This window comes from Dromiciops gliroides, chromosome 6 (assembly GCF_019393635.1).
Source record: "Dromiciops gliroides isolate mDroGli1 chromosome 6, mDroGli1.pri, whole genome shotgun sequence".
NCBI classification, from domain to species: Eukaryota; Metazoa; Chordata; class Mammalia; order Microbiotheria; family Microbiotheriidae; genus Dromiciops; species Dromiciops gliroides.
The window spans coordinates 186,153,698-186,178,559 of record NC_057866.1 but is presented as its reverse complement, the minus strand read 5'-3'; the positions used below and the strand labels follow the sequence as shown (position 1 = coordinate 186,178,559).

The 24,862-nt window shown below is 37.5% G+C and overlaps 1 protein-coding gene across 2 annotated transcripts in view; it reads left to right on the top strand.

The window, feature by feature from the left end:
- Positions 1-497: 497 nt before the first annotated feature.
- The window catches only part of SPOCK3 (SPARC (osteonectin), cwcv and kazal like domains proteoglycan 3), a 577,080-nt gene continuing 552,715 nt past the window's right edge, over positions 498-24,862 (top strand). Inside the window, exons 1-2 of one of the 2 annotated variants that reach the window (XM_043972767.1) lie at positions 498-895; positions 1,463-1,654. In XM_043972767.1, coding sequence (XP_043828702.1) covers positions 1,463-1,654 — 192 coding nt within the window. In that variant the 5' untranslated portion in view covers positions 498-895. Of the gene's footprint in view, positions 896-994; positions 1,136-1,462; positions 1,655-24,862 lie in introns of those variants that run through there. The other variant, XM_043972769.1, reaches the window with a different exon arrangement.

Genomic DNA, 24,862 nt, shown 5'->3' with positions numbered 1-24,862 from the left:
AGTTTGCCCTTCAGAGAAATATAAATCAGAGAGGCCATGAAACTTGATGCCAAGGGGGCACAGCTGAAAACAGTGATGTTAGGGAAGTCACTTGTCCTTCCTAGACCTTAGTTTTCTCAACTGTAAAAATAAAGACTTTGGAATCAGATGTCATTTCCAGCTCAACATGTGAGATAATAATAAAAAAGGTAATTACTAAAAGGGAACCTCATCCATCCATCCACACACATATTGATTAGCCCAAGTTAAAAAAAAAAAAAGGTCTTTTTGAAAAAAAAAAGTCCTAAGTGATTTGCCTAAGGTTATTCGAATAGTAAACAGCAGAATCAGGTCCCTCCTCAAGTCTAGCCCACTTTATACTTCCTCATCTGCCTATTTGGAATTTTATTTTCAAAGAAATGTCCCTCTCTTTAAACGTGAAGTTTGTGGTTTAAAGTAGAGACAGGCAGACAGACGGACACTGATGGAAACAAAGTCCCATCTGACGTTCAGCCCTAGGGCAAAACATAATTGCCGGGACTCACTGGAAGGAAAGAAGACAGGAGATTCTCTGTTCTGCATAAAGTTTTTTGCAAACTCCATCCTTCAAACTAGCCTTTCTCAGAGCTGTAATGCCTATCAGTCACAAGAGGGATGGAGATAACAAGCCCCTAGGTTGCGTGGGTGTCAAATAAATCCAAGAGCAGAGGGCAAGTGGATTGCCTCACCAAAGCGAGCTCCGCTTCCAGAGTGGAAAAGCGAGAAGATAACTAGTTCAAGGCAAGGGTTCCATTGGATCAAGGTGGTTCCGGCTTCCTCCTGTTCCTGCTACGCATTGCTCTCAGCCTAGTGCCCAGAGGATCAAGGAGAGAGAGGAGGAGGAAGATAAGGAAAAAAGGGGGAGAAGGAAGAGGAGGTAGGAGGGAGGGGAGCAGCAGCGAGGGGAATAAGCCAGGGAAAAGGAGCGCGGGGAGCCACTGGAGGTGGGGGGGTGGGATGGAGATGGGGGGGGGTGGGGGAGCGCGCCGGGCGCAAGGAGCTGAGTGGACGGCTCGAGACGGCAGCGCGTGCAGCAGCTCCTGAAAGAGACAGAGTTGGCAGCGTCGAGCTGCATTTCCAGCAGGAGCTGAGCGCATAGTACGGGGCTTACAGCAAGGTGATGTGCTGGGCATCTCTGCACGCCGGGGCTGCTGCTGTTGCTGCTGCAGCCCAGGCTGCCTTCCCCTCTCCACTGCGCTGTGTGTGTGTGTGTGTGTGTGTGTGTGTGTGTGTGTGTGTGTGTGTGTGTGAGCGCATGGTGGTGGCGGTGGGGGGGACTGCCAGACTCCACTCTCCTCTCCCTCCCGTCCCCCTCCCCTCAGTTTCTCAGCGCATCTCTCCGGGTCGTCCCCATATTTGCACCTCTTGTTTAACATTGTTTTTTTAATTTTATTTTTTGGCCTCCCCCCCCCCTTCCCCTTCCCCCCGTGCCTCTCTCCCCAAGATGTTAAAGGTATCAGCCCTATTGTGTGTGTGTGCAGTCGTCTGGTGCAGTCAGGCTCTCGCAGCGGCGGCAGCGGCGGCAGCAGCGGCCGGGGGCAGGTCGGACAGCGGTAATTTTCTGGATGATAAACAATGGCTCACCACGATCTCCCAATATGACAAGGAAGTCGGACAGTGGAACAAATTCCGAGACGTAAGTGTTGCGTGCTCCCGTCCCCACCCTCCCTGCACACATACACACACACACACACACACACACACACACACACACACACCTCCCTCCCTGTTGGGGGAGGGGGGAGGAGGAAGGAAGAGAAGGAGAGAGTGGGTTCAGTTCCCGGGGTGTGTGTGGGGGTGTGATTTGGGTTTCAGAGAAATGAGGGAGTGGAGAGCGAGGAATAGAAGTTCTCAGTTGAGATGCTTTCCCCCTTTTGGCTGGCTCAACATCGAGTTAGGTGTCCGCGGGGAGGTTTTGCTGATTGGATGCCCAGGAGTTAGGTTTCCAGGCTTCCTTCTTTCCATCCTCTCTCTTCCGCTCCTAGTCTTCCCCTCCCCAGTCCTTCGGAATCAATGGCTTGTAAAACACAGCAGTCCAGGCTTTAAATTCTCAACTTTTCCAGTGATGTTCCTGGCGCTGGTGTAAACACAGCAGACGTGCATTTGCGCGATGCATGCCTACTAAGTAACCAGGATCGATCCAGTTACTAATGGACCATTAAAGAATTTAAGGAAGGAGGGAGGAAGATGTCAGATTTATAAATGCCGGCTGGCAGAGAGGTGGTGGGAGGTGGTGTGTCAGAACCCGTTAAGCAGTAGTTGAATCACTCCTGGACGATTACGTAAAACTGCTGATCAGTTTTTTGCGTCGACATTAACTTTAATCCTGAGCGTGTTCCGTATACACCTTATTAGGTTGTAGTACAAAGTGCACCACGAACTGCCTAGTGGTGGATCTGATGGCTAATTGTTAGCCGGACTGAGGGTGACGCAGGGGTTAAATTGGAGATTTCTGTTGCCTGGATAGGTTTTTACTCAGGGTTATTCCAAAGGGAAGGCTTGTTCAAAGATTCTACTGTTGTTTACTTTTGAACCCCGTTAGCCCCCTCTACATGGTTGTCATTTTCTCCACCTGATTTGAGAGGAGTCAGGTTATAGCTGCTCACTTTGGTTTCCAGGGCTGACTGTGTCAGGCGTGTGTTAATTCAGAGGCGTTCTAATACCTTTCAATAAAGGTGAAAGGCAAGCTGATCACTTATTCCTGTTATCCTAAAGAGTGGAGAAAGAGACACATGACTAAGATTTCCCGTGCCCTCTATCACTCTCCAAACAAATTTGTGAGGTTAAGAGAGAGAGAGAGAGAGAGAGAGAGAGAGAGAGAGAGAGAGAGAGAGAGAGAGAGAGAGAGAGAGAAAAGAAAACCGTGGAGGAGTTTGGATATGCTGTACATGTACAATGCCAGTGCTGAAGGCAGATAGATGACTCACCACCCCCAACCCCATCACTTTAAGTATTAGCAAGGTTTTCTTGACCAATCCTGACATATGTAAAAATGGAGCTTGCATTGTTTCCTTTTACCACCCCCACACCACCAGAGGAAAGAATAAATAAAAACCAAGAAAGCATTGACTAACTCTCAAATGTGGGGAATACCATGGTGGATAAATTACTGCAGACATGTCCATTTCTGAATGAGTTTAGAGATGCTAGAGATGGGGGAACTTTATGAATCAGTACTGAATTTCACTTTGTTAGCAATCCTTGGAAAATTAAAAGTGCAGAGGTGCAGCAAAGCATATTCCTAAATCTAGGCCTTTTCCTTAAATGTTTTTCTGGGTCATGTCTTCAGAATTCATAGTAGAACTTGAAATAGATTGTGTTATGAATCCAGGTATTATTGGCCATATTAGATGTCCTTTAATAGTACAGGTGAAAAAGAAATGCTGGCAAGATTTCTGAAAGTGGGAAAGAAGTCCTTGCTCATCTTGTCATTTCTAAAGGAAAGTAAAGATTTTGCGAGAAATCCAAAATTGATTACCTTATGACATTTCATTTGTTACCAGCTTTCAAAAGTCCTTTTGAAGTGACTACAGACCCCCTTTTAGAAAATGTGCTCCTTTACAAATCTGGGTGTTTCCCTCTTTATGTAAATCAAATTGTTTAAATAATAATGGCCATGAAGATTCCTTGTTTTACCTTATTTATAGAGCATGACCCAACATGCAAACATGAGTCCTTTCTGAGAACAAGACCTCTCTACTTTGTTCATCATCTTATGGGTTGGTTGTTTTTTTTTTTTCTCCATCAATGATTAAAGATTGGATCAGAACTTTAGACAGCAACAAACTTTCACTTATACTTTATTGCTAACACCCTTGGCACTTAGAAAGGGTGTAATAAATTCTTAAAAGCATTGTAGAGATTAATATTTATTATATGTCTCTTGACCACCTGTTGATATATAACAGTGGCTATTAATAAGACAGAATAGTTTCTTATCATTAAGTATTGACAAGACTTTTCCCAAGGTTCAGAATAAATATTCTGTACACAAAAAAACATATTTTGGCTATTTCTACAGTGATTAATTTATATTTTCCTTGCTGTATGATCAATTCCTTATTTATTGATATTTCCATAATTTTGAATATTGTAAGATTTTTAATCCATTTTTGTTATGGGTCTGTGGTGATAATGCATCTATGGAAATGAACATGGATTGCATGAAAGCATTTTTAAAAAGTTCTGCATCAGTATTTATATTCTAAATTGACTTAGAAATTCTAGTTAATAGCTGATCATAAATTTCAACTTCTTTTGAGTCTCTTTATTTAATTAACTTTCATTATGTAAAGAAAAATCCCCTTAATCATATTATTCCCCCCTTATGTTTTCTTTCATGTTTCTCATGTTGGTTTGATCCTTCTACTTCACTTTCAAAGTGTATTTTATTTTTCAGCATGTTCTTACATATTTTTATTTGATATACTACTTAATCGTAACTGCCCTTTACCAGTCCCCTAACATACAATCTATGTTAAATTCTTAGGTTTGAGGGGACATGGAAAGAAAGTTTATATAACTTGAAGCCATAATTAGAAGAGGCAAGATTGATTAATGGATAAGCTAATGACACTGATATGGGTGGTTGATTCAGCTTCCTCTAGTCCTAGATCACAGTGAAAGAAATGAAAACTGAGACATGTTTACAAGTAGCAGTGAAAGGGAAGACTTCAAATAATTCTGATCTCTCGTCTATACAAGCTTTAGGGAAGACTTCAAATAATTCTGATCTCTCGTCTATACAAGCTTTAGACATAGAGGACAGTTTTATTGCATTGATCTTTTTCTTCCCACAATGTTAACACAAAATGTACTTTATAGAATCTTTATGTTGTGATAAATCTCAAAGTGTAACTCTTTGCTGCTAATCTCCCTTATCATCTTTGAGTCAGAGTTAAAATACATACAGAGTTTAGTAGGGGGAAAATTCTGAAGCAGTGGAAAGTTTATCATGTTTTTGGTTAAATACTGTGGAGAGTATCTCCATGTAACAAAGTGTGATGGGATAGTAACAAAAATTATATATAACATAACATACAGTAGAGGGGAGGAATAATGAAACAGGAGAGTACATTATGCAAATATCCAAGTGATTATGCACTTTTGGAAATTATATAAATCAGTATAGTATTTTCTTGCACATACATTTCATGCTTGAAGATTTCTCTGTTTCTTTCCTGATTCTTCTCCTGGGTCATGGTTAGGAAATCATAAACACTGGGAAAACAAACTCTCAGCCACTTTGCCCAGGTATGAACGTAAATCCTCCCTCCTACTAGTTCTTACAACTACCCTCATTTGCCAGGAGCAGTCCTTAAGTAGTATTTATCTTTTTTGTTGCTCTAGAGGATCTATATAATATTGAAACTTGTGGTTTCAGAAAGGAAAATTGTAAACTTTGAGGAAAAGGTGCATCATTAGATCACATTTACAAATTCTGTATAACAAGTTTTGTTTTGCTTTTTGCTGCAGTATTTTTTCTACCATTATAATTAATAATCTAGTGAGATTTTGTTTGCCATTGAGTAAAAACAATGAGATTAAGTTACTCATGGGTATGACATAACTTGTATGTTGTAGTTCTACTGCAGCAGATATAATATTAAAGAATGACAAGAAAGAAAGAGAAATGCTCAAATGCATGTTGAAGTAGTATATCTAACAATCAAATGATAGATCACATTATCAACTTTATGTGACTCCTGGCCCCAAATCATTTTTGGTCTCCCACACACACATACCAGGAGATTTTTGACAGTTTAGTTTTGATTTTTTATATTTAAGGGATTTAAATAATTTAATAAGAATTTATATTTGACACACTGATTAAAATACCATACTTTAATTAACATTTTTCTTTAAAAATCTGGCTTTTACATATATACCAGATAATTTTAAACAAATATTAAATCTTTAAAATTTATCTTTAAAAATTAACTTTTGGGGCAGCTAGGTGGCGCAGTGGATAGAGCACCGGCCCTGAAGTCAGGAGTACCTGCGTTCAAATCCGGCCTCAGACACTTAAAACTTACTAGCTGTGTGACCCTGGGCAAGTCACTTAACCCCAATTGCCTCACTAAAACAAAAACGACAAAAAAAAAAATTAACTTTTAGATTTTTCTAAACAACATATAAAATATGAAAGCTTAATACATTCACTAAAAGTTTCTAAATGGCTCATTAGTTGTATTTTTTTTTGTTTTTTTTGTTTGTTTTTTGGGGTTTTTTTGGTGAGGCAATTGGGGTTAAGTGACTTGCCCAGGGTCACACAGCTAGTAAGGGTTAAGGTTCTGAGGCTGGGTTTGAACTCAGGTCCTCCCAACTCCAGGGCCGGTGCCACCTAATTTCCCCAGTTGTATTTTTTAAAATAGTAATTTTGGGGAAATTGGACAAAACAAGTTTTTTTGTTTTGTTTTGTTTTTGTGGTGCTTTAGCACCACATTTAGACATAATGGTTGATGTTGAGGAAGATTTCCTTTTAGATATTTTGTTTCTAGGTATTTCTAGTGTTCATTTTGTATCCAATAGCTTTATAATGCGTTAAAAATGGGAATCTTTTTTTCCTTATAGTTAGTGATAAACATCTGAAATACTGGGTGAAAAAAATTCTGAATGCTTCTATTAGGTTTATACTGTAGAATACCTATGCTCATCAAGTTGGAGGCATGGTGTAACAAGTAAAAATTCTCTAATTTGCCTCATTCAAAAATCCATCCTAAGTCTACATTTTTTGTTTAAATAATTCAAAAGAGAAAGAAAATTAAAATCAAGGAGTGGGGAGAATTCCACATTGTATCTTAAAATTCTGTCCATTTTTATCATTTTTGTATTCCCAAATCTAATGTTCAGATATACAATTTCTATTTTTCATGTAGTCTTTCCTGATTTCTCAGAAATAATCTGTGTAACAATTATGCCACAGTTTGTAAAGTGGGACACATTTTGTTGAATCAAGAAACATTTGTTAAGTGCCTACTATGCGCCAATCACTGTACTCAGTGCTGAAGATAAAAAGACAGTCCCTGTTCTCAAGGAGCCCATGGGAGAGACAACAAGCTATATACAATATGAATGGGAGATTCTCTAAGAAAGAAGACCCAAAGATGAAGGCTACTAGAAAAAGACTTTTTGTAGAAGGTAGGATTTTAGTTGGGACTTTATAGAAGCTAGCAAAGCTAGAAAATTCATGAATTTTATCATCATGATTTTCCCAGGTCTTGTTTAGGAATCCTTTAGAGAAAATTGTTTTAGGAGAAGTGGGACTATGGTGTATTCTTTTACCAATTAAATGATCATTGTTGGTGTGTGATAAAACATCTCCAAAACAAACTGAAAGGCATAGGAATATAATAAACCATATGTGGACTAAGCGTATGTTTTGAGAGAGAGAGAGAGAGGACAGTTCCCTCCACTAGTCCTAGGAATTTGCTTGAAGGACATACAAAGGAGGTAGTAAGAATAACTAGTCATAGTTGAACCCTAACTGATAGAAAGAATGAAGCGGTGGGGCAGCTAGCTGGCGTAGTGGATAGAGCACCAGCCCTGGAGTCAGGAGTACCTGAGTTCAAATCTGGCCTCAGACACTTAACACTTACTAGCTGTGTGACCCTGGGCAAGTCACTTAACCCCAATTGCCTCACTAAAAAAAAAATCTTAAAAAAAAAAAAAAGAAAAAGAAAGAATGAAGCCTAATAGGTATTGGTCCTTTCTCCATTCCCCAAAACATAGCGACAAAGCCAGGATTGATTGCCCTGGTGGGTGAGACAAGGCTCAGTCTGTATTTTTCATGATCACATTGTTATGGCTTCTTGGTCATCTAAGGGCAGAAAAAAGGCCCAGCAAAGTGGTCCTGGGACCTTTAGACTTAGCAGTTCTACTATCCCTGTTCTCTCTCTCTTTTTTTCTTTTTTTTGGCGGGGCAATGGGGGTTAAGTGATTTGCCCAGGGTCACACAGTTAGTAAATGTCAAATGTCTGAGGCTGGATTTGAACTCAGGTCATCCTGAATCCAGGGCCGGTGCTTTATCCACTGCACCACCTAGCTGCCCCTCCCTGTTCTCGTGAGAAGAATTTTTTTTTTTTCCATATGGAGACTGGAGATGGTCAGGAGGGGCAGGGGTTACTCCTCTTACTATATTTTTGCTGAATATTCTTTGTTAGGGTAAATTAAAGCTCCTTTTCTTAACTGCTGAATGACCTACAAGTTCATTTGATCGCAACATTGACCCTGTACTAACAGGGTTCTGACTTGAGTTATGCCCTACCAAATGATCTTCCTCACTCCAGTTAGCCCACAAACCATCATGCAACACTCCCTCTCTTGATATTTGACAGATAAAGGAACTCAGTAAAATCTGATCTAGTGCTAAGTGTAATATGTAGTACTGGGGGGAAGAAGACATACTTTGGAGAATGTATGATTACAGAAAATAGCTTGCCTGTTGACAAATTCACTTCTCCACTTGTCCTCGTGAAGTGGATAGAGTATGGGATTTAGAGTCGGAAAGACCTGTAATGATAACAACTATTACATACACATTAATGCTTGCAAAGCACTTGCCAAATATTTTCTCATTCCATCCTCACAGTAACTCTGTGAAGTAGATTCTATGAGTATCCACATTTTACAGATGGGGAAGCTGAGGCAGACAAATCATTAGGTGACACACAGAGCTACTTAGTTACCAAGGTTGGATTTGAATACATCTGTCTTGACTTTAGGCCTGGTGCTGTATTCACTGCACCATTGAGTTTTCCAAATCTGAATTTGAATCCTGCCTCCAAAATTTAGAAGCTATCTAACCTTGGATTGGGGGCAGCTAGGTGGTGCAGTGGATAGAGTTCTGGGCCTGGAGTCAGGAAGACCTATGTTCAAATCCAGTCTCAAATACTTCCTAGCTGAGAGACTCTGGATAAGTCACTTAACCTTGTTTGCCTCAGTTTCCTCTCCTGTAAAATGTGCTGGAGAAGGAAATGGTAAACCATTCTAGAACCTTTGCCAAGAAAACCCCAAATGGGATCATGAAGGGTTGGACATGAGTGAAATGACTAAACAGCAACAACCTTGGGTTAGTCACTTAATCTCCCTCATCTGCAGTTTCCTTACCTGTTAAATGGTGGTAATAATAGCAACTATCCCACAGGGTTGTTATTAGGATCAAATGAGATAACACCTGTAAAGTGCTTTGCAAAATCCTTTTCTTTCTTCTTTTTTCAGTTACTAAGCAAGAACAATTACGACACAGTTCCATGCAGATGTCTCATCCTCTTTCATATTTTTATCTGATAATGCTAGGTTAGGAAGTTCTCCTGAATCTCTCAATGCAGTACTATTAAATGGAAGTTTGTCATGAGGCATGAGGCATGAGGCAATACCACATATATTCATAGGTTTTTAAGGAGTATGAACTTGGAGCATCTGGTCAAGTCAGGTGTCAGATTAGGAGGTTGTGTATGTATGTGCATGCATGCTTGTGATCAGCGCATGGGGATGGTCACTGGCTGAGGTAGAGGTCAAGGAAAGTCCATTGAACAGACAGGGTCCTGGAGAGCAAAATGGAATTTATAGATTCATGATCTGGTCATTCCACGTCAGCATGTTTCACTCCCTCCCTCGGTTTGGTTGATCACAGCTCAAGCTCTGGTATCTCACATGGCAACTGGAAACCCTGTTGTCCAGGAGCCTCTACTCAGCCTGATTATTGGCAAGTGGACTCTAAGCATGTGAGTCCAAGGTGAAATAGCAGAAAAAGTAAAAAAATCTCATTTGTATTATGGCTCACTAGTGCACCTTCTTGTTGAAGGAAACTCTGAATTAAATCTCTCAGAGAGTATATTCTTAAATTTTCAAGCTTCAAGCAAATATAAGTTCCTAGAGGTATGGACTGTCTCCCATTTGTATTTTCAGCTCCTGATATAGTGGCTGACACATAGTAGGTGCTTAAAATGCTACTTGATTGGCTGATTAATATCTGTGCTATCATTAATGTCACTGTTGGATTTGGAATATGTCACAATTCTTCACAAATCTTATTCTGATGCCTCATCACAGCATGTAGGTGACCTTGCTTTCTGAAAGATTATGTATGGGAATACAAGATCTGATAGATCATATCAAACCAGGGAGAACGGTTGTTGCTGTTCAGCTGTTTCATTCATTTCCAAATCTTTGTGATCCCTTTTGGGGTTTTCTTGACAAAGATACTGGAGTGGTTTGCCATTTCCTTCTCTAGCTCATTTTGAAGATGAGGAAACTTGAGGCAAACTTGAGGGCTATGTGACTTGCCCAGAGTCATGTAGCTAGAACATGTCTGAGGCCATACTGAACTCTGGAAGAGGAGTCTTCCTGACTTTAGGTCCTGCACTCAATACATTTCACCACCTAGTGGCCTCAGAGAGGACTATTGACCTGAGGACCAGCTTTGCTAAATTCTGAGAAGTTCTTCACTAGAAGTAGGCTCACACGTGATAAAAATTTTTGGTCACAACCACTTAAGGAAGACTATATACTGTAGCATAAAGGAGTGGAAATTTATTTTAGTGAAGGGAATACACTCATTTAAGAAATTTCAGTTCTTTGAAGCATCAACTTTGAACAAAGATACTAGATTCTATTGAAATATTAATGGTGAATAAGACTGGAAATTACATTTATCCATTGTCTGAAAGAACATTTTATAAAACAAAAATATGCTAGAGAAATGGATAAAATGTGTATTTATGTGGTATGTTTACCCACACATGTGTTTACCCAGAGAAAAGAAGCTGATTTTCATTAGGTGTTGAAAATCTTGGCAGAAACTAGCAGTCAGAAGCAGTTGTAGATTTAAGAATCAACATAGACGAAAAGTTGATATTAGTAATTAGGCCTGAGAGAAGAATACTGAGTTTTGTATAAGAACAAATAAAGTATAAAATAAAAAAGCTGAAAAGGTAACTTTAAACATTAACATTGAAATGCATCCCATATCAGCTCTTTATCAACCGTAACATTAACTTTGGAGAAAGCATGCATCTGCACATATATGTACATCCAGTATACATATATTAAGTGTGTGTATACATACATAAATATGTACATGTGTAAAATGTGTACTATTCATATATATATGTATATATATGTATATATATATATTTTGCTTGGATATTTTTTAAATGAGATTTACTAAGAAATTGTAAGTAGATGAAATAATACATCCATCTTTCTCCTAGAATTTCCTGTTAGAATTACCAATCAACTTGTGATTGTCAATATAGGAATCATAGCTAGATGGCACAGTAGATAGATTGTTAGACCTGGAGTCAGGAACATTCTTACTTCAAATCTGGCCTCAGACACTTACTAGAAATGTGACCCTGGTAAAGTCACTTAACCTAATGTGCCTCATTTTCTGCATCTATAAAAAATGAGCTGAAGAAGGAAATGGCAAACCAGTCCAATATCTTTGCCAAAAGACCCCCAAATGGGGTCTCAAAGAGTTGGTCACAATTGAAATGGCTAAACAGCAAAGGATCAGTTCTGTGATTCAAATACTATACTGAACTCCCAGATGAAGATGCTCCCTCTACCAATGTAGTATAGCAACTAGCCTGCAACTAATAATTCCAGAGAGCTACCTAGCACCCTGGAGAGTTTAAGTGACTTGCTCTGGGTCAAACAGCTAGTATGTTTCAGAGGCAGGATCTGAATGCAGGTCTTTTTGGCTCCAAATTCAGCTGGTTATCTATCTATCTATCTATCTATCTATCTATCTATCTATCTATCTATCTATCTATCTATCTATCTATCTATCTATCCATCTATCTATCTATCAATCTATCTATCTATCTTGCCCCTCCTCTCATTTAAAATATAATCTAATTTGGGGCAGCTAGGTGGCACAGTGGATAAAGCACCAGCCCTGGATTCAGGAGGACCTGAGTTCAAAATTGAACTCAGACAATTAACACTTACTAGCTGTGTGACCCTGGGCAGTCACTTAACCCTCATTGCCTTGCAAAAAAAATGTTAAAAAAATATAATCTAATTTAATAGCTCTAAATGAAAACATGAAATGAAGTAAGGCATAGTTGTTGGAAGGTAGGCCTTGGAGTAAGAAATATTTGGGTTCATATCCTAACACTGATGCTCACTGGAGATGTGACTAGGAACAAGTTATGTAACCTCCCAGGCAACTTTTTAAGACTCTTTAAGTTAAATATACATTACTGATTTTCATAAGTGTCAGGAGTTCCCACACGAGGAGTTCAGAACATAAAAACAATCACAAGTGTATCTCCCTCTCCACCAAAGCAAGCAAGTTTTAAAACTTTTTATGGAGTAATTGTTTTCTACTTTACTACTACTGTTGATAATAACTGTAAGTTGCTGTTCATATCCTAGGTGCTTTGATTATTACTAAATTTTTAATTATAAAAAGTTTTAAGTCAAATTCAAAGTGCTGCATTTTTATAACAAAATCAGTACACATGCATGTAGATACATGTATTATATATATGTAATGAAAAATTATGTCAGCCTAATAGAACAAATGGAACTCATTATCATTCCCATAAGACTGACAATCCCCTCTCTCATGATATAGTCAATTACATTTACATTTATAGACTGCTTTAATTGTTAGAAAATCTTACCCTATTATGGAAGGACTCATAATGTATTTCCATGTAGCTGCTACCTACTAGTAGTGTTACTTCTGCTGTTTGGCAGTATACAGAATAAATGTTCACGTAATATAGTTCTTTTGCTATATGAGGAAATTTATATTCTGTCTCTCTCTCTCTCCACCCCCCCCCACGTATACATACATATGCATATATATGTATACATACATATATGTATTTTTTCTTTTTCCAGTTCTTTCATCTTTTCTTCATGTAATATGTTTTCAAACCTGTCGAATATTTTGGCTATGCCCTAGTTTGTTGCTTTTAAAATGTTCCTTGAATAGAATGTGGTTCTTCAGCTATGGTCTGACCAGTGCAATAGAAAGAGTATCTTATTTTGATAACAGTTTAGAGTCCCCTTTCTTGACATAATTCTTAATATTAAGTTTAGAAGCTGAAGCAATTTGTTTTAACTTGAACATCATTCAAAAGAGGTTGCTAAAACACCATGTTTGCATATGTGAACATTTGTCAGTTTTATCCTTTTTGAAAGCTTTGATTTATGAGATTTTAATGTTGGTGATATTTAGGAATTGAGAGGTGACCTCTAATGTGCTTGACTTAAGATTACCCTCATAACCTTAGGTAAAGAAGATAATACTTTGCCTTGATCTTCTTTCTTTGAATAATAATCTTTGTTTTACTGGCTCTAGGCTATTTAGTGCTATGGATATCTACAATTTCCCTTGTCTTACTCTCAGACTTTTATTGAGATTGACTCAAATCATCTGTACTAATTGTGGCATAATAAAAATAGCTTCAAGACAAGGTAATAGATACTCCAAGATATGTTAAACAATAATCATTATGGAAAAGTTATTAAGGAAACAAAGCAATCTCGAAGTGACAGAAATTAAATGTAGTTATGAGTTGTTAGCTTAGAAAATCACATATATATTAATAATATCATATCATATCATTATCATATCATAGCATATCATATCATATTGAGCTATGAACAGTATCCAGCAACTGGAAAGAAAAGGAAAATGGTGAAATTCCTTCATATGCTCTGAATTCTCTCTGTTTTTTCCCTAGAGTATACTCTCTTTGAATAGAAAATAGGGGAAAGGGGTTAGATGGGCATTAGTCATTCACAATGCCAAATAAAGAAACATCGGGGAATAATAATAATAACAACAATAAAGCTCAGGTCCAGTGATATAATTAATTATATGCTACCCTCATAAACAAATCAGGCATTTTTGCTACTTAATGGTTCTCCTAGAGCATAGGATAAGGTTTTCCAAAATTATATATCATAGAATTTTATCTATGGTACATTGTGTTTGTACATTGTATTTGAATATAAAGCATGAAATTATGATATAAAAATAAATAAATATTAATATACATTTTAAAAATTCTCCCAGGGTATAAATATCTGAGTCTGTGTATTTTTAAAACATTAGGAAGAATGGAAATTTTGACAGTAATAATGATCCAATAATTATAAAATGATTTTAGGTTTAGAAAGCACTTCCTTACCAACAACTCTGTGAGTAAATAATTCCAGGATTATTATCTCCATCATACAGATAAAGAAAATGAGGAGGCTGTAAGAACTTTGAGTGACTTGCTCATGTTTCCAAAACTAGCGTTGAAGTCAGCATTTGAACCTAGGTCTCCTCACCTCCAAGTGCAGAGAATCTTTCTTCTATACCACATTGCATCAAGATTCTGCCCCCTGCTCCTGTGTACCCAACAGATTAGACAGGGAACATGAGAGGAAGCTTAAACATGTGCTGTTTTTTTTTCTTGTTTTCCTGTCATGTTTTACATAAATTTTTCCCTGATTGCTTCATCTGGCATAGATGTTTGTTTATTTCTTTTTTTTCTTGTTTTTTGTTTTTTTTTTTTTGCAGGGCAATGAGCATTAAGTGACTTGCCCAGGGTCACACAGCTAGTAAGTGCCAAATGTCTGAAGCCAGATTTGAACTCAGGTCCTCCTGAATCCAGGGCAGGTGCTTTATCCACTGTACCACCTAGCTGCCCCTGGTATAGATGTTTCTTTAAAATTATTCAATGTTGGATCCTTCATGTGTCTCTTATTATATACTTTAAACTAAAATTGACTGGGTAGTGTTAGCAGAATATAGCATTGCCATCAACAAGTTCCAACTTTAATCTTTTGTATCCTTGTTGTTTTCCTCAGGACTTTGGATTATTTTTTCCCATTCTTTTAGTGAATGTACTGGGTATTAATGATGTGTTGCTGCTTTCTTTAGGTGGCCTGAAGTGGTCCTCTAAATCAGAAAAAAAATACAGTAATTTCAAGTGATAGGGAAAAATGAAGAATATTGGTGGACTTTCATTTTTTGCTCATTTGTCCCCTTCCCAAGCAGGTTAAGAGCTATATTTCAAAGTAGCTGTCAAAGTGGTTTGTACTTCAGTCATATAATGACAGTTTCAAATCCAGAAGAATTTCTTATAATAGCTCTGTGGTGTAAAAGAAGGATCCTTGGATGAGTTCCAGAAGGGACACTTGGTATCTAATATATAAACTTTGATCAATAGTCACCAGGAACAAAAAGCACGAACTAGCAGGAATTATGAGATTAGTGTCAGGGAGGACCCTGAATTGCTCTTCCAATTTTGTAGTAGTAGAAAAATGAGGCAGCATGAGGATAAATTATTTTTTAAAATTTAAGTTTGGACGTTCAGTGTTGTAGAAAGAATTATAGATCATTGATTTTTGAGTTGAATTTTTAAGGACCCAAGAATTATGCGAGGTGTCCCAAAAGTCTTGGTGCCATTTTCAGTTATCAGAGTTTAAAATGGCACTAAGACTTTTGGGACATCTTGCACACAGAGGCAGAAAGGCACAAGGTATTGAACATTGGCTATGGAATCAGAACATATGGGTTCAAATTTCACTGATAGGGTTTACTCCATATATGATGTTGGGCAAGTTACTTAAACATCCTGGACCTCAGTTTCCTCAGGTGTAAAAAGAGAGAGTTGCCTGGATTAGCCTCTGAGCTCCGTTCTGGAGCTCTGAGCCTTGTCTAGGCCTCTTAATTTATAGATGAGGAAACTGAAACCCAGAGAAATAAAATGCTTACCCATGTCCTAGGAATCTGGAAGAGTTAGATTTCATACCCAGGCCCTTTGACTCCAAATCCAGTGTTCTTTCTGCTGTGCTACTGAAACCTGGTCAGGACTTTGGACAAACAAGTCTCTCAACCACTCTCTGAAACTCAGTTATCTCAGCTGTAAAATGTCCATAATTTCTTTTCTCTTACCTACACTGCCTCACAATTATATTGCTGGTTGACCTTTGGTATTTAACAACTTATATGAAACATAGATCATAATCGGGGATCAAGTGATTTGTTACTCCAAAGTGATGTGAAATACTAGCTACTAGTATTTCTTCAATAATTTAAAATCCCTTTTAAAAAATAGATGGTTGGAATGCAGCATGGCATATGTAAAGAGCCCTAGGTGGGAGTTGGGAAACTTGGAATTTAGAATCATCTCCATTACCACCAAGCGGAGTGAGTGACATCAGAGAACTCATTTAACTTCTCTGTGTCTCAGTTTAGTCATCTGTAAAATGAAAGAGTTATGCTAAATGATCCTTTCCCTGTATAAAATTATACAAGGCTACAGGTATACATATGTGTTGTGAAGTAGACTTTGCAGACCCAGGGCTAATGATTTCATGATCTCTTGCTTATTACAGGAGATACAATTATTTCAGATTTTTCTGTGCATACATTGGTATTGATTCAGTGTTAATGATTTTATATGTAAGTTATGGTAGCAAATGTGATTGAAGGTTTCTTGCTTTGCAGAAAGGATGTATTTTTTTTACCTGCATCAATTTGGAAACCAGAAAGAGTCATTTTCACCTGTAGTGTCAATAGATTTTTAATAATGAGTATTTCAGACAAATTCAGATCATTCATTTTCAGAAATTACTAAGCAAAAGACACATTTAATTAGATTGAGAGACTTTAAAACTTTATAGTATTTATTTTCGATTATAGTTAGACTGTCATGAACGTTTGTTAAAAGTAACTAATATGGGGCCATTAACTCCATGTTCACTTATAAATCACAGTTATAGAAAATTATATACATGTGCATATATATATGATTATATGAAAACCATCTCCTATCATGAAATTTCAAATATATTTGGAAAACTATTAAGAAATCCCTCAACTTCTTAATATTAATTTCTCAGATCTGTGTTGAAGAGGCATAGTCAGGGAGAACAAGTTTTAGCATGTATTTTATAAAAAGATATGAACATTAAGGAAAATCCTTTAATCAGGAAAGCATAAATCATTCTGCCCAGAGAGTTAATTGGGTTGTATTACCAAATCAGGAAACATGTGCATAGAATCTCTGCATCACCGCAAATAAAAATAAGTTTGCAGGCTTAATAATGAAAGAAAAAAAAAACTTGAAAAAGGCAGGTTCGAACTTTTTAAGACAATCTTAAATTGTTCTAAAATACAAGGAAGATACGAGAATGTGCTATTTTTGAGAGGTAGTATGGCACAGTAAATAAAGGGTAAACCTTGGACTTGAAGACCTGGGTTCAAGTTCAGATTGATCTGTGATGGCTATGTAATGAGCATCAGAGAGTCACTAACCGCCTGGTGTCACAAGAAACTCTTTAACACAGTTTCCTCAGAAAGTTACTGATCTGCCTTGGAGAAGGGAATTTGGGCACTGTTAGGATCCTACACCAGAAAAATCAAACTCCTGGGCCAAAAATAGGGGAAGGGAGCATTAATTACATAAACTTAATAAAAATTGAAAACAACTGAAACTATAAACACGGTGCTTTGTAATATAACTGAATTCAGTCTGTTGAAAAGAGTTGGTTATGGATGAGGGAACAAGAAAGACATTTTGTAATAAGGTCAAGAGAAGGAGAAAACGGTAGCTCTCTGAACTTGATCCGGAAGGTGTTTCTCTTTCGAGTTATATCCTGAGCATGCAATGATAGAAGTGGAACTTTTGTCAAGTTTGTGTCTTCATGGATTTCTTATCAGTGTACACATCTCCTGGAGAGGAGGGGGGAGATGATGCTCTTATAAGAAATGATCTTCATGAAAAAGATAAAATAATTGTTAGATATTCTATACTTTCTCAGGTATTTGGTGACTTTCAGAATATCCACATAGGCTACTCTGAGTGGAAAGACTGAAATATGGGTTTAATAATTGCCTTGGCACATGGTTTCAGCATCTGCTGAAGTCATCTTTAGTAATATCAGGAGAATATTTATGGGTCTTTGATAGGATATGGCATAGTATAAAATTACACACAACATCCTGGACTGGAGCATGACTTCCTAAGGTGCCCTTGGCAACATCTGATACTTTGTGAAAGGGTCCCTGAGGCAGCTAGATTCATTTATTATGGGCATTCCCTCAGGCAAAACCTTTCCAGAAAGAAGTATCAACAAGCATTAACTCAGTATTACTTGAAGAATGCTTCTTTGACCTTGAAGTTCTCTGTCTCAGCAGTGTTCATACTCAGCTGAGCTATGATACTTATGGTCTTTATGGTTTAAGAGTGATTTTACCTTAGTGAAGCTATCAGAGAAAAGGTATTTTGTTGAACATAGCTGCTGAGTAAGAATACAGATGAAGTTCATAGATGAACAATCCAATTTGATTCAGAGGTTTGTTTATGAATCACCTACTATGGGCAAGGCACTTGAGAAATGATGATATATGTGGAACAATCTTTGCTGTCAAGGATATTACCTCTGAAAATAACACCTTTTGATTTGCTTCACATATAAGAAGAAATGTGGTGTTTTAGTATAGATCATGTGTGTGTGTGTGTGTGTGTGTGTGTGTGTGTGTGTGTGTAGGGATAAGCTTGACAAAGGAGTCCTAGTCTTTCTGGGTCAGAAGTGGGTAGGGGCTAGACCCATGATTTCATTGGTATAAACAACTCCTGTGGGGAAATTCCCTCTACCATGGCACAACTATTTTTGTATCTTTGATTCTGAGATTTTGCCTTCGAAATTTATTAAGCAGTTAAGTCACACAGCCTGTATGTCTCAGAGAGGGAAGTTCGATCTAGGTCTTCCTGTCTTCTGAGACAGATATACATCTGCTATGCCACACCACCTCAGGTTTTTAAATCCTTGCTCTGACACTGGCTCTTTTACCCAGTACTTAACTTCTCTATGCCTCAGGTAAATCCCTAAGATTTATCTGCCAAGTTATGGTTGAAGTGTGGTCAATGCTGGTAGAGTGAGTTTCTGGAACATGGCCCATCAGTGAAGTCAGAGATCAGTCTGAATTGACACAAAAAAATTTTTTTTAATTAAAAAAAACCCCAAACATATGCATGTGTTCTTCACACACATACACACACACACACACACAAACACACACACACACACAGAATCCTTATAGTGAAAACAAAGATATGAGATAGGAAGAGTGTGAATTATTTAATTAATTACAGAGATCAAATTAGATTCGTTTCCAAAAAAACCAAGAAAAGATTTCATGATACCAACTTTATAAGGCAAGGATTTATTTTTCTCTTCTGTTGCTGAGGTGCTGCATACAGTTTTTTCTCAGTGAGATTGAGAACCATAGGCAAGGTCATATGAAGGCAGCAAAAAACAAACAAACGAACAAAAAATCCTGGAAAAAACCTCCACATTATGTGAAGAACACTTCTTGACTGAGAAACAGCCAGTTACCTGAATCTTTAGCTCATTATTTATTTATTTATTTTTGGTGAGGCAATTGGGGTTAAGTGACTTGCCCAGGGTCACACAGCTAGTAAGTGTTAAGTGTCTGAGGCCGGATCTGAACGCAGGTCCTCCTGACTCCAGGGCCGGTGCTCTATCCACGGTGCCGCCTAGCTGCCCCCAGTTACGTGAATCTTGATGACCAAAGGATAGTGTTTTGGGGTTTGGGAATGCAATGCTTACCCATTTATAGGACCTCTTGCTTCAGTTTTATTATTGGGGAGAGAATGTCATTCAATAAAGGCAAACTAAAAGTCCTAAAGATTTTCTGATGTTTTATTCTCTGCCTTAGTGACTGAAAACATTCTCTTGGTCCATGTAAAATGTCTAAGAAAGACTTGAGATTATTATATTACAGAAAAATGTATATACATACATTTTGGCATATAAAGAAAGTTCCCACACTTTAGTTTGGTTAATGTCTGTACTCCAGTCATTGGCCTCCCAGATTTCCTTTGTAGATACTCTTTTAGCTGGCAAATAAAATAAAATTTTATTATGAACAGTAACTGGGACTAGGTAATAGTTTCCTCTTTTCCTAAATGACATTTTCATTCTTGCATGGATGAGCACATTTCTTTAATGTTGGCTAAACTACTTACCTTTTTTGAATTATATAGCACCTCTCTGGGATATTTATGATTTCCACTGGCTGATAGAAATACATGATGGGGTGTGTTCCTACCTCTTTGGACCTTTATGCCAAATTTCAATTGAAAACAGCTGTCTGTGAGTTGGTATAATTTAATGGTTACCAGTCATTGCTAATGGATTGGGAAGCAGAGGAAAATTATATTCTTAGAAGATCACAGAATCATAGACTAGGAAGAGACCATGAACACCTTTGAGGCCATAGTATTCCTGGATGACACGTGGTCGTCTAGTTGTTGCTTGAAGATCCCCAGTGAGGGAGAACATGATAGTTCCAAAGCATAACTTTCCATTTGGGGATAATCCTCATTGCTGGGGATTTTGTTTTCCTTCTATCTAGCAGGAACTTTCCTTTTTTGGAAACTTCTACCCCTTCTTTCTAGTTCTGCCCTTTAGGGTACAGCAAAACCAGATCTAATTCCTTTTACATTTAATAGCCCTTCTAGTACTTGAAGATAGCTGTTCTATCCCTACAACTCCACCTCTAGGCCCAGGGTACTCTTCTCTTGACTAAGCATTCCAAACTGTAAGATTTAAAATTGGATATTAGATCATAAATATCCCCTCTTTAACCTTTCCTTTAATTTATCTCCCAGACTAGTAAATGGAAGAAGCTTCTGGTTTTCTAGTTAGAGCTTTTATTGTATGGTAGTTACAAGGTGATGTAGATTAGAGGGATAGGAAAGTAGAAATACAATACAAATCATCTTAAGTCTAAGTTTAGTCTATATTCCGTATAAAACTCACCAAAAGTCCAAGGCCACCTTTGGGGAGAGAGAGAGAGACCGTGTCAAGCGCGTGCTGCTGCTAAACGCGAGCCGGGCCAAGTCGAACTCCAGTCAGCATCAATCTGTGCAGCGCAGTCAGGAGACCAGCGGAGCAGGAAAAAGCTCCCACTTCCGTTCTCTCCTTGCCTTTTAAGCTCGCACCCCGGAAGTCGAGTTCGTAGCAGGCAGTATGAGGTGCGCAGCAGTTGGACTGGCGTGCCGTAGCTCATGCTGTTGGTCTCCTCCCCAAAAGGGTGGTCCTTCAGTTATCCTAACCAACTGTTAAAAGACTTTCATTTTTTTTTTACCACATTTGGTAAAATACTTCTGACATTATAAGTATATTGCTACATGCAGTGTATACAAATTTCAGATAAATTAGTTATCATGTGTAAATATCATTGTAAGACTGTGGATACTAACAGTTCCAGGCTGCTAGATAATTAAATTATATTCCTACTTTTGAAGATTCTATTTGCAGGCCCCTGATTGGGTCATCTAAGACTGCACAAGTACACATTTGTATACAGCTTTGAATAAAAGCATTCTCCAAAATGTACAGTATAATCCCATTTTCTTTGATTCTGTTGTCGCTTGGCTTTTTAAAAAAAATGCCAGTTTTATTAGATTAAAGTGACTGGCTGGTTAGGATGCTTCAGGTCCTCTTTATGTGCCTTTTATGTAACTTTTATTGATATTTTTGTGTATCCCAATTCATCGCTAAAGGAACAACACTGCCATATTGTAGCTCTCATCATTATTTAAATAGAAATTTCTCACCCCCGCCTTTACATGGTGCATTCACCCCCCCCTTATTCTATAAAAATATTTTATTAAGATGCTCAGAAATGAATTTATATGTGTTAGAGAAATTTTAAGATAATAATGTTTCTACTGTATTCCCACTTTGTATGACTAACCATTTTGCTGGACTTGTTTTTAAATCACTCAACCAACTAACATATATTACTTGCCTTCTGTGTATAGAACAAAGTTTAAAGAATTGGTTTACTGCTCTCAAAGATCTTAAAAGCTAGTAGGAGGAGCAGACACAATCCCAGATAGCTGGAGTATACAATATTACAAGACAAGTGCATTAGGAAGTTACAAAGAAATTGCTATGTGAATTCTGAGGGAAATGGACTTTATCTTACCAGTATTCTCTGTGTTAATGTATTTAGGAGCATGGATGTAGATTGAATGATAGAGCAAAGTACTTACTATTTCTATCTCAGATTCTTAAGAGAATAGAAAAATAATATTAGTGATGAAACAATGTCATGAGCTATTCTCTCTTTTTTTTCTCCATTGAATCTTGAGTTCTTGATGCTATTAAACATCCATGGGGGTCTGCTGAAATACGGCATCACAGAGGAAATAGCCAACCCAGTGCATTTTTTGGAAGGTGGAAAAAAGAAAGTATTTCACTGATTTTGCCCTCAGGGACCCAACAGAGACCATATTCAGTCTGATCGGAGCTTTTTGCCTAGTTACAAAAGTAATTTTAAAAATCGTTAAAATCTTCCAATCTCAATTCATTAATTCATTCATATTTATAAAAATCCAAATAAATTGAAATCTGTTGAAAAATCCCCTTTCTGGAGGAATATACTTTTTAAATCTGAATCATTATAGCATGAACTTTACAGATCATTATATTAATTAAACATATACATCATTGTATTAATTATCCAGTTGACAGTTATATCAGTTGAATGCAGCATTTGAAGTATCCACCAGATGGAACTCTATTTGAGCCACCAGTTCAGGCCCTGTCAGATTTTCTCTAGCACATGTCTGAGGGATATCCCTTTATTAAAGTTAAACATTATCCCAGATAGTCACTAGATGGTACCTAGCCTGCAAATATTTAAGCTGTCTCCCTACCCCCATCTGCGCATTGCTGGTGCTAAAACTACTTTAATTGCCTCTCTTTCACTAGTTTCATCCCAACTTAATCTATAGGATGAATGAAATATTTTTCTCTAAATATGAAGAGATAAAATCTGCTACATGAATCTCAGGGCCTCTACTGATTAGTAGATAACACTTTCTTAGCTCATTTCCCAGTACATTCACAGATTCAAAGACTTGTCAAGGATAGAAAAGGTGAGTGAGAAAGAAGAGTCAAAGGAATCACTGTTTTGTATAGAAGTAAATGGATGAATGGTAATGTTAGTAAAAGAAAGAGTGAAGTCAAAAGGAAGGCTTGCTTTAGGGGGAGAAATATGCTCAATTTGGATTGCTTATTAGAAACACATTTGGAAATATCTGGAAAGTGTTTGGAAATAAGGTGTTAGCAGCTCAAAAGAAAGAAGTCAGGTTCACAGGTATCCCCATTGAGGTGAGAGAAATCATTGACATTTCAAGAGTGTGTAGCAAAAGAAGAAACGAGATTAAAGACAGAACCACGAGGAAACACCAAAAATGAATGCTTAGCAAGACCAAAAGAGTCAGCAAAGAAGACAGAGGAGAAGGAATGGTTAGGAAAGGTGAGATGAGAACCCAGGGAATATGATTTTTTAAAAAATAGAAACAAATTCAAAGTCTCAGGCATATGTTCAAAGATCAACTTCATAAATACAGTTTGGGATTTGAGGTAGAGTGAATGATTAGATAGCAGATTGTAGGAAGAAAGATCTGAAAGTTTTAGTGGCCTGAAACCTTATCATGAGTAAGTAGTACAATATAGCAGCTAAAGAATCTAATTCAAAGTAGGACCACTTCAAGAGAGGTGTAGCTTCCAGAAATAAGAAGGTACAAGTCCCTCTGTATTTGCCCTTGTCAGACCACACATCGAATCCATATCTTGGTGCCACAGTCTAAGGAGATTGATAGAAGAAAGAACATACTAAGAACAGTAACTACAATGATGAAGGATCTTGTCACCTCATGAGAAACTGAAGAAACTAGGAATGTTTAGCCACAAGAGAAAGGTCAAGAGACATCATACCTGTGTTCAAGTATGTGAAGCTGTCAAGCGGAAGAGGGAGAAGACGTATTTTCTTTTTGGCCTCAGACAACAGAAGAAAAGGCCAGTGAGTAAAAGCTGCAGAGACAAATTTATGCTTGATGTCAGAAAAAGGTTCTCATCTTTCTGGGTGGCTGTGAGGGAAATGAGATGCCTTAGGAATTTCCCCATCATTTAAAGTTTCCAGGTAGAGTTTGTATGACTACTTGTCTGGTATATTATAAGGAGATATTCCTTTAGAATATGGGATGGAGTCCAAGGCTTTAGAATTTCTTTTCATCTCGTAAATTCTGTGATTCTGTTATTCCTTCAAGCTAAATGAAGAGAGAATATCAAGAGGACCCAGTATCAATGTCAAATGCTTCTAAGAGGTCCAGAAGAATGACATTGGGGAATATACAAGGCAGCTATGTGTCACAGTGGATAGAGCACTGGGTCTGGAGTCAGGAAGATCTGAATTAAAATCTAGATTCAGAGATCTATTTGGCCATGGGACCCTGAGCAAGTCACTTGTCCTCCGTTTGCCTCAATTTTCTCATATATGAAATGGGGATAATAATAGCACCGACCTGCCAAGTAGTCATGATGATCAAAGGAGATAATAATTGCAACACATTTACCACAGTGCACATAGTAAGCATTATATAAATTTAACAATGATTATTCTTAACATTATTGTTAATAACATTATTATTATGCCATTAGTAGGTGGTTGATAACCCTGTGAAAGAACATATTCAATACAATGTTGTAGGTATAAGCCAGGCTGAAAAGAGTTGGAGAAAATAAGGTTTATTATTGTCTAATAGTTTTCCTTTTTATTTAAAAAAATAAATTTACATTTGTTTTCATTTATTTCCATTATCTCCATCAATGTTTATACTTCCTCCACTGAAGGAAATTGAAGCTTGCCTGATTCCATGGCACTCTTGTCCATACCTTCCAGTAAATATTGCACAGTTAGTCCAACTTAGGGGATTTTCTCTAAATTTCTTGATACTTCATGTTTAATAATGGAGTATGTCAGCTAAGCTTGAGTAAT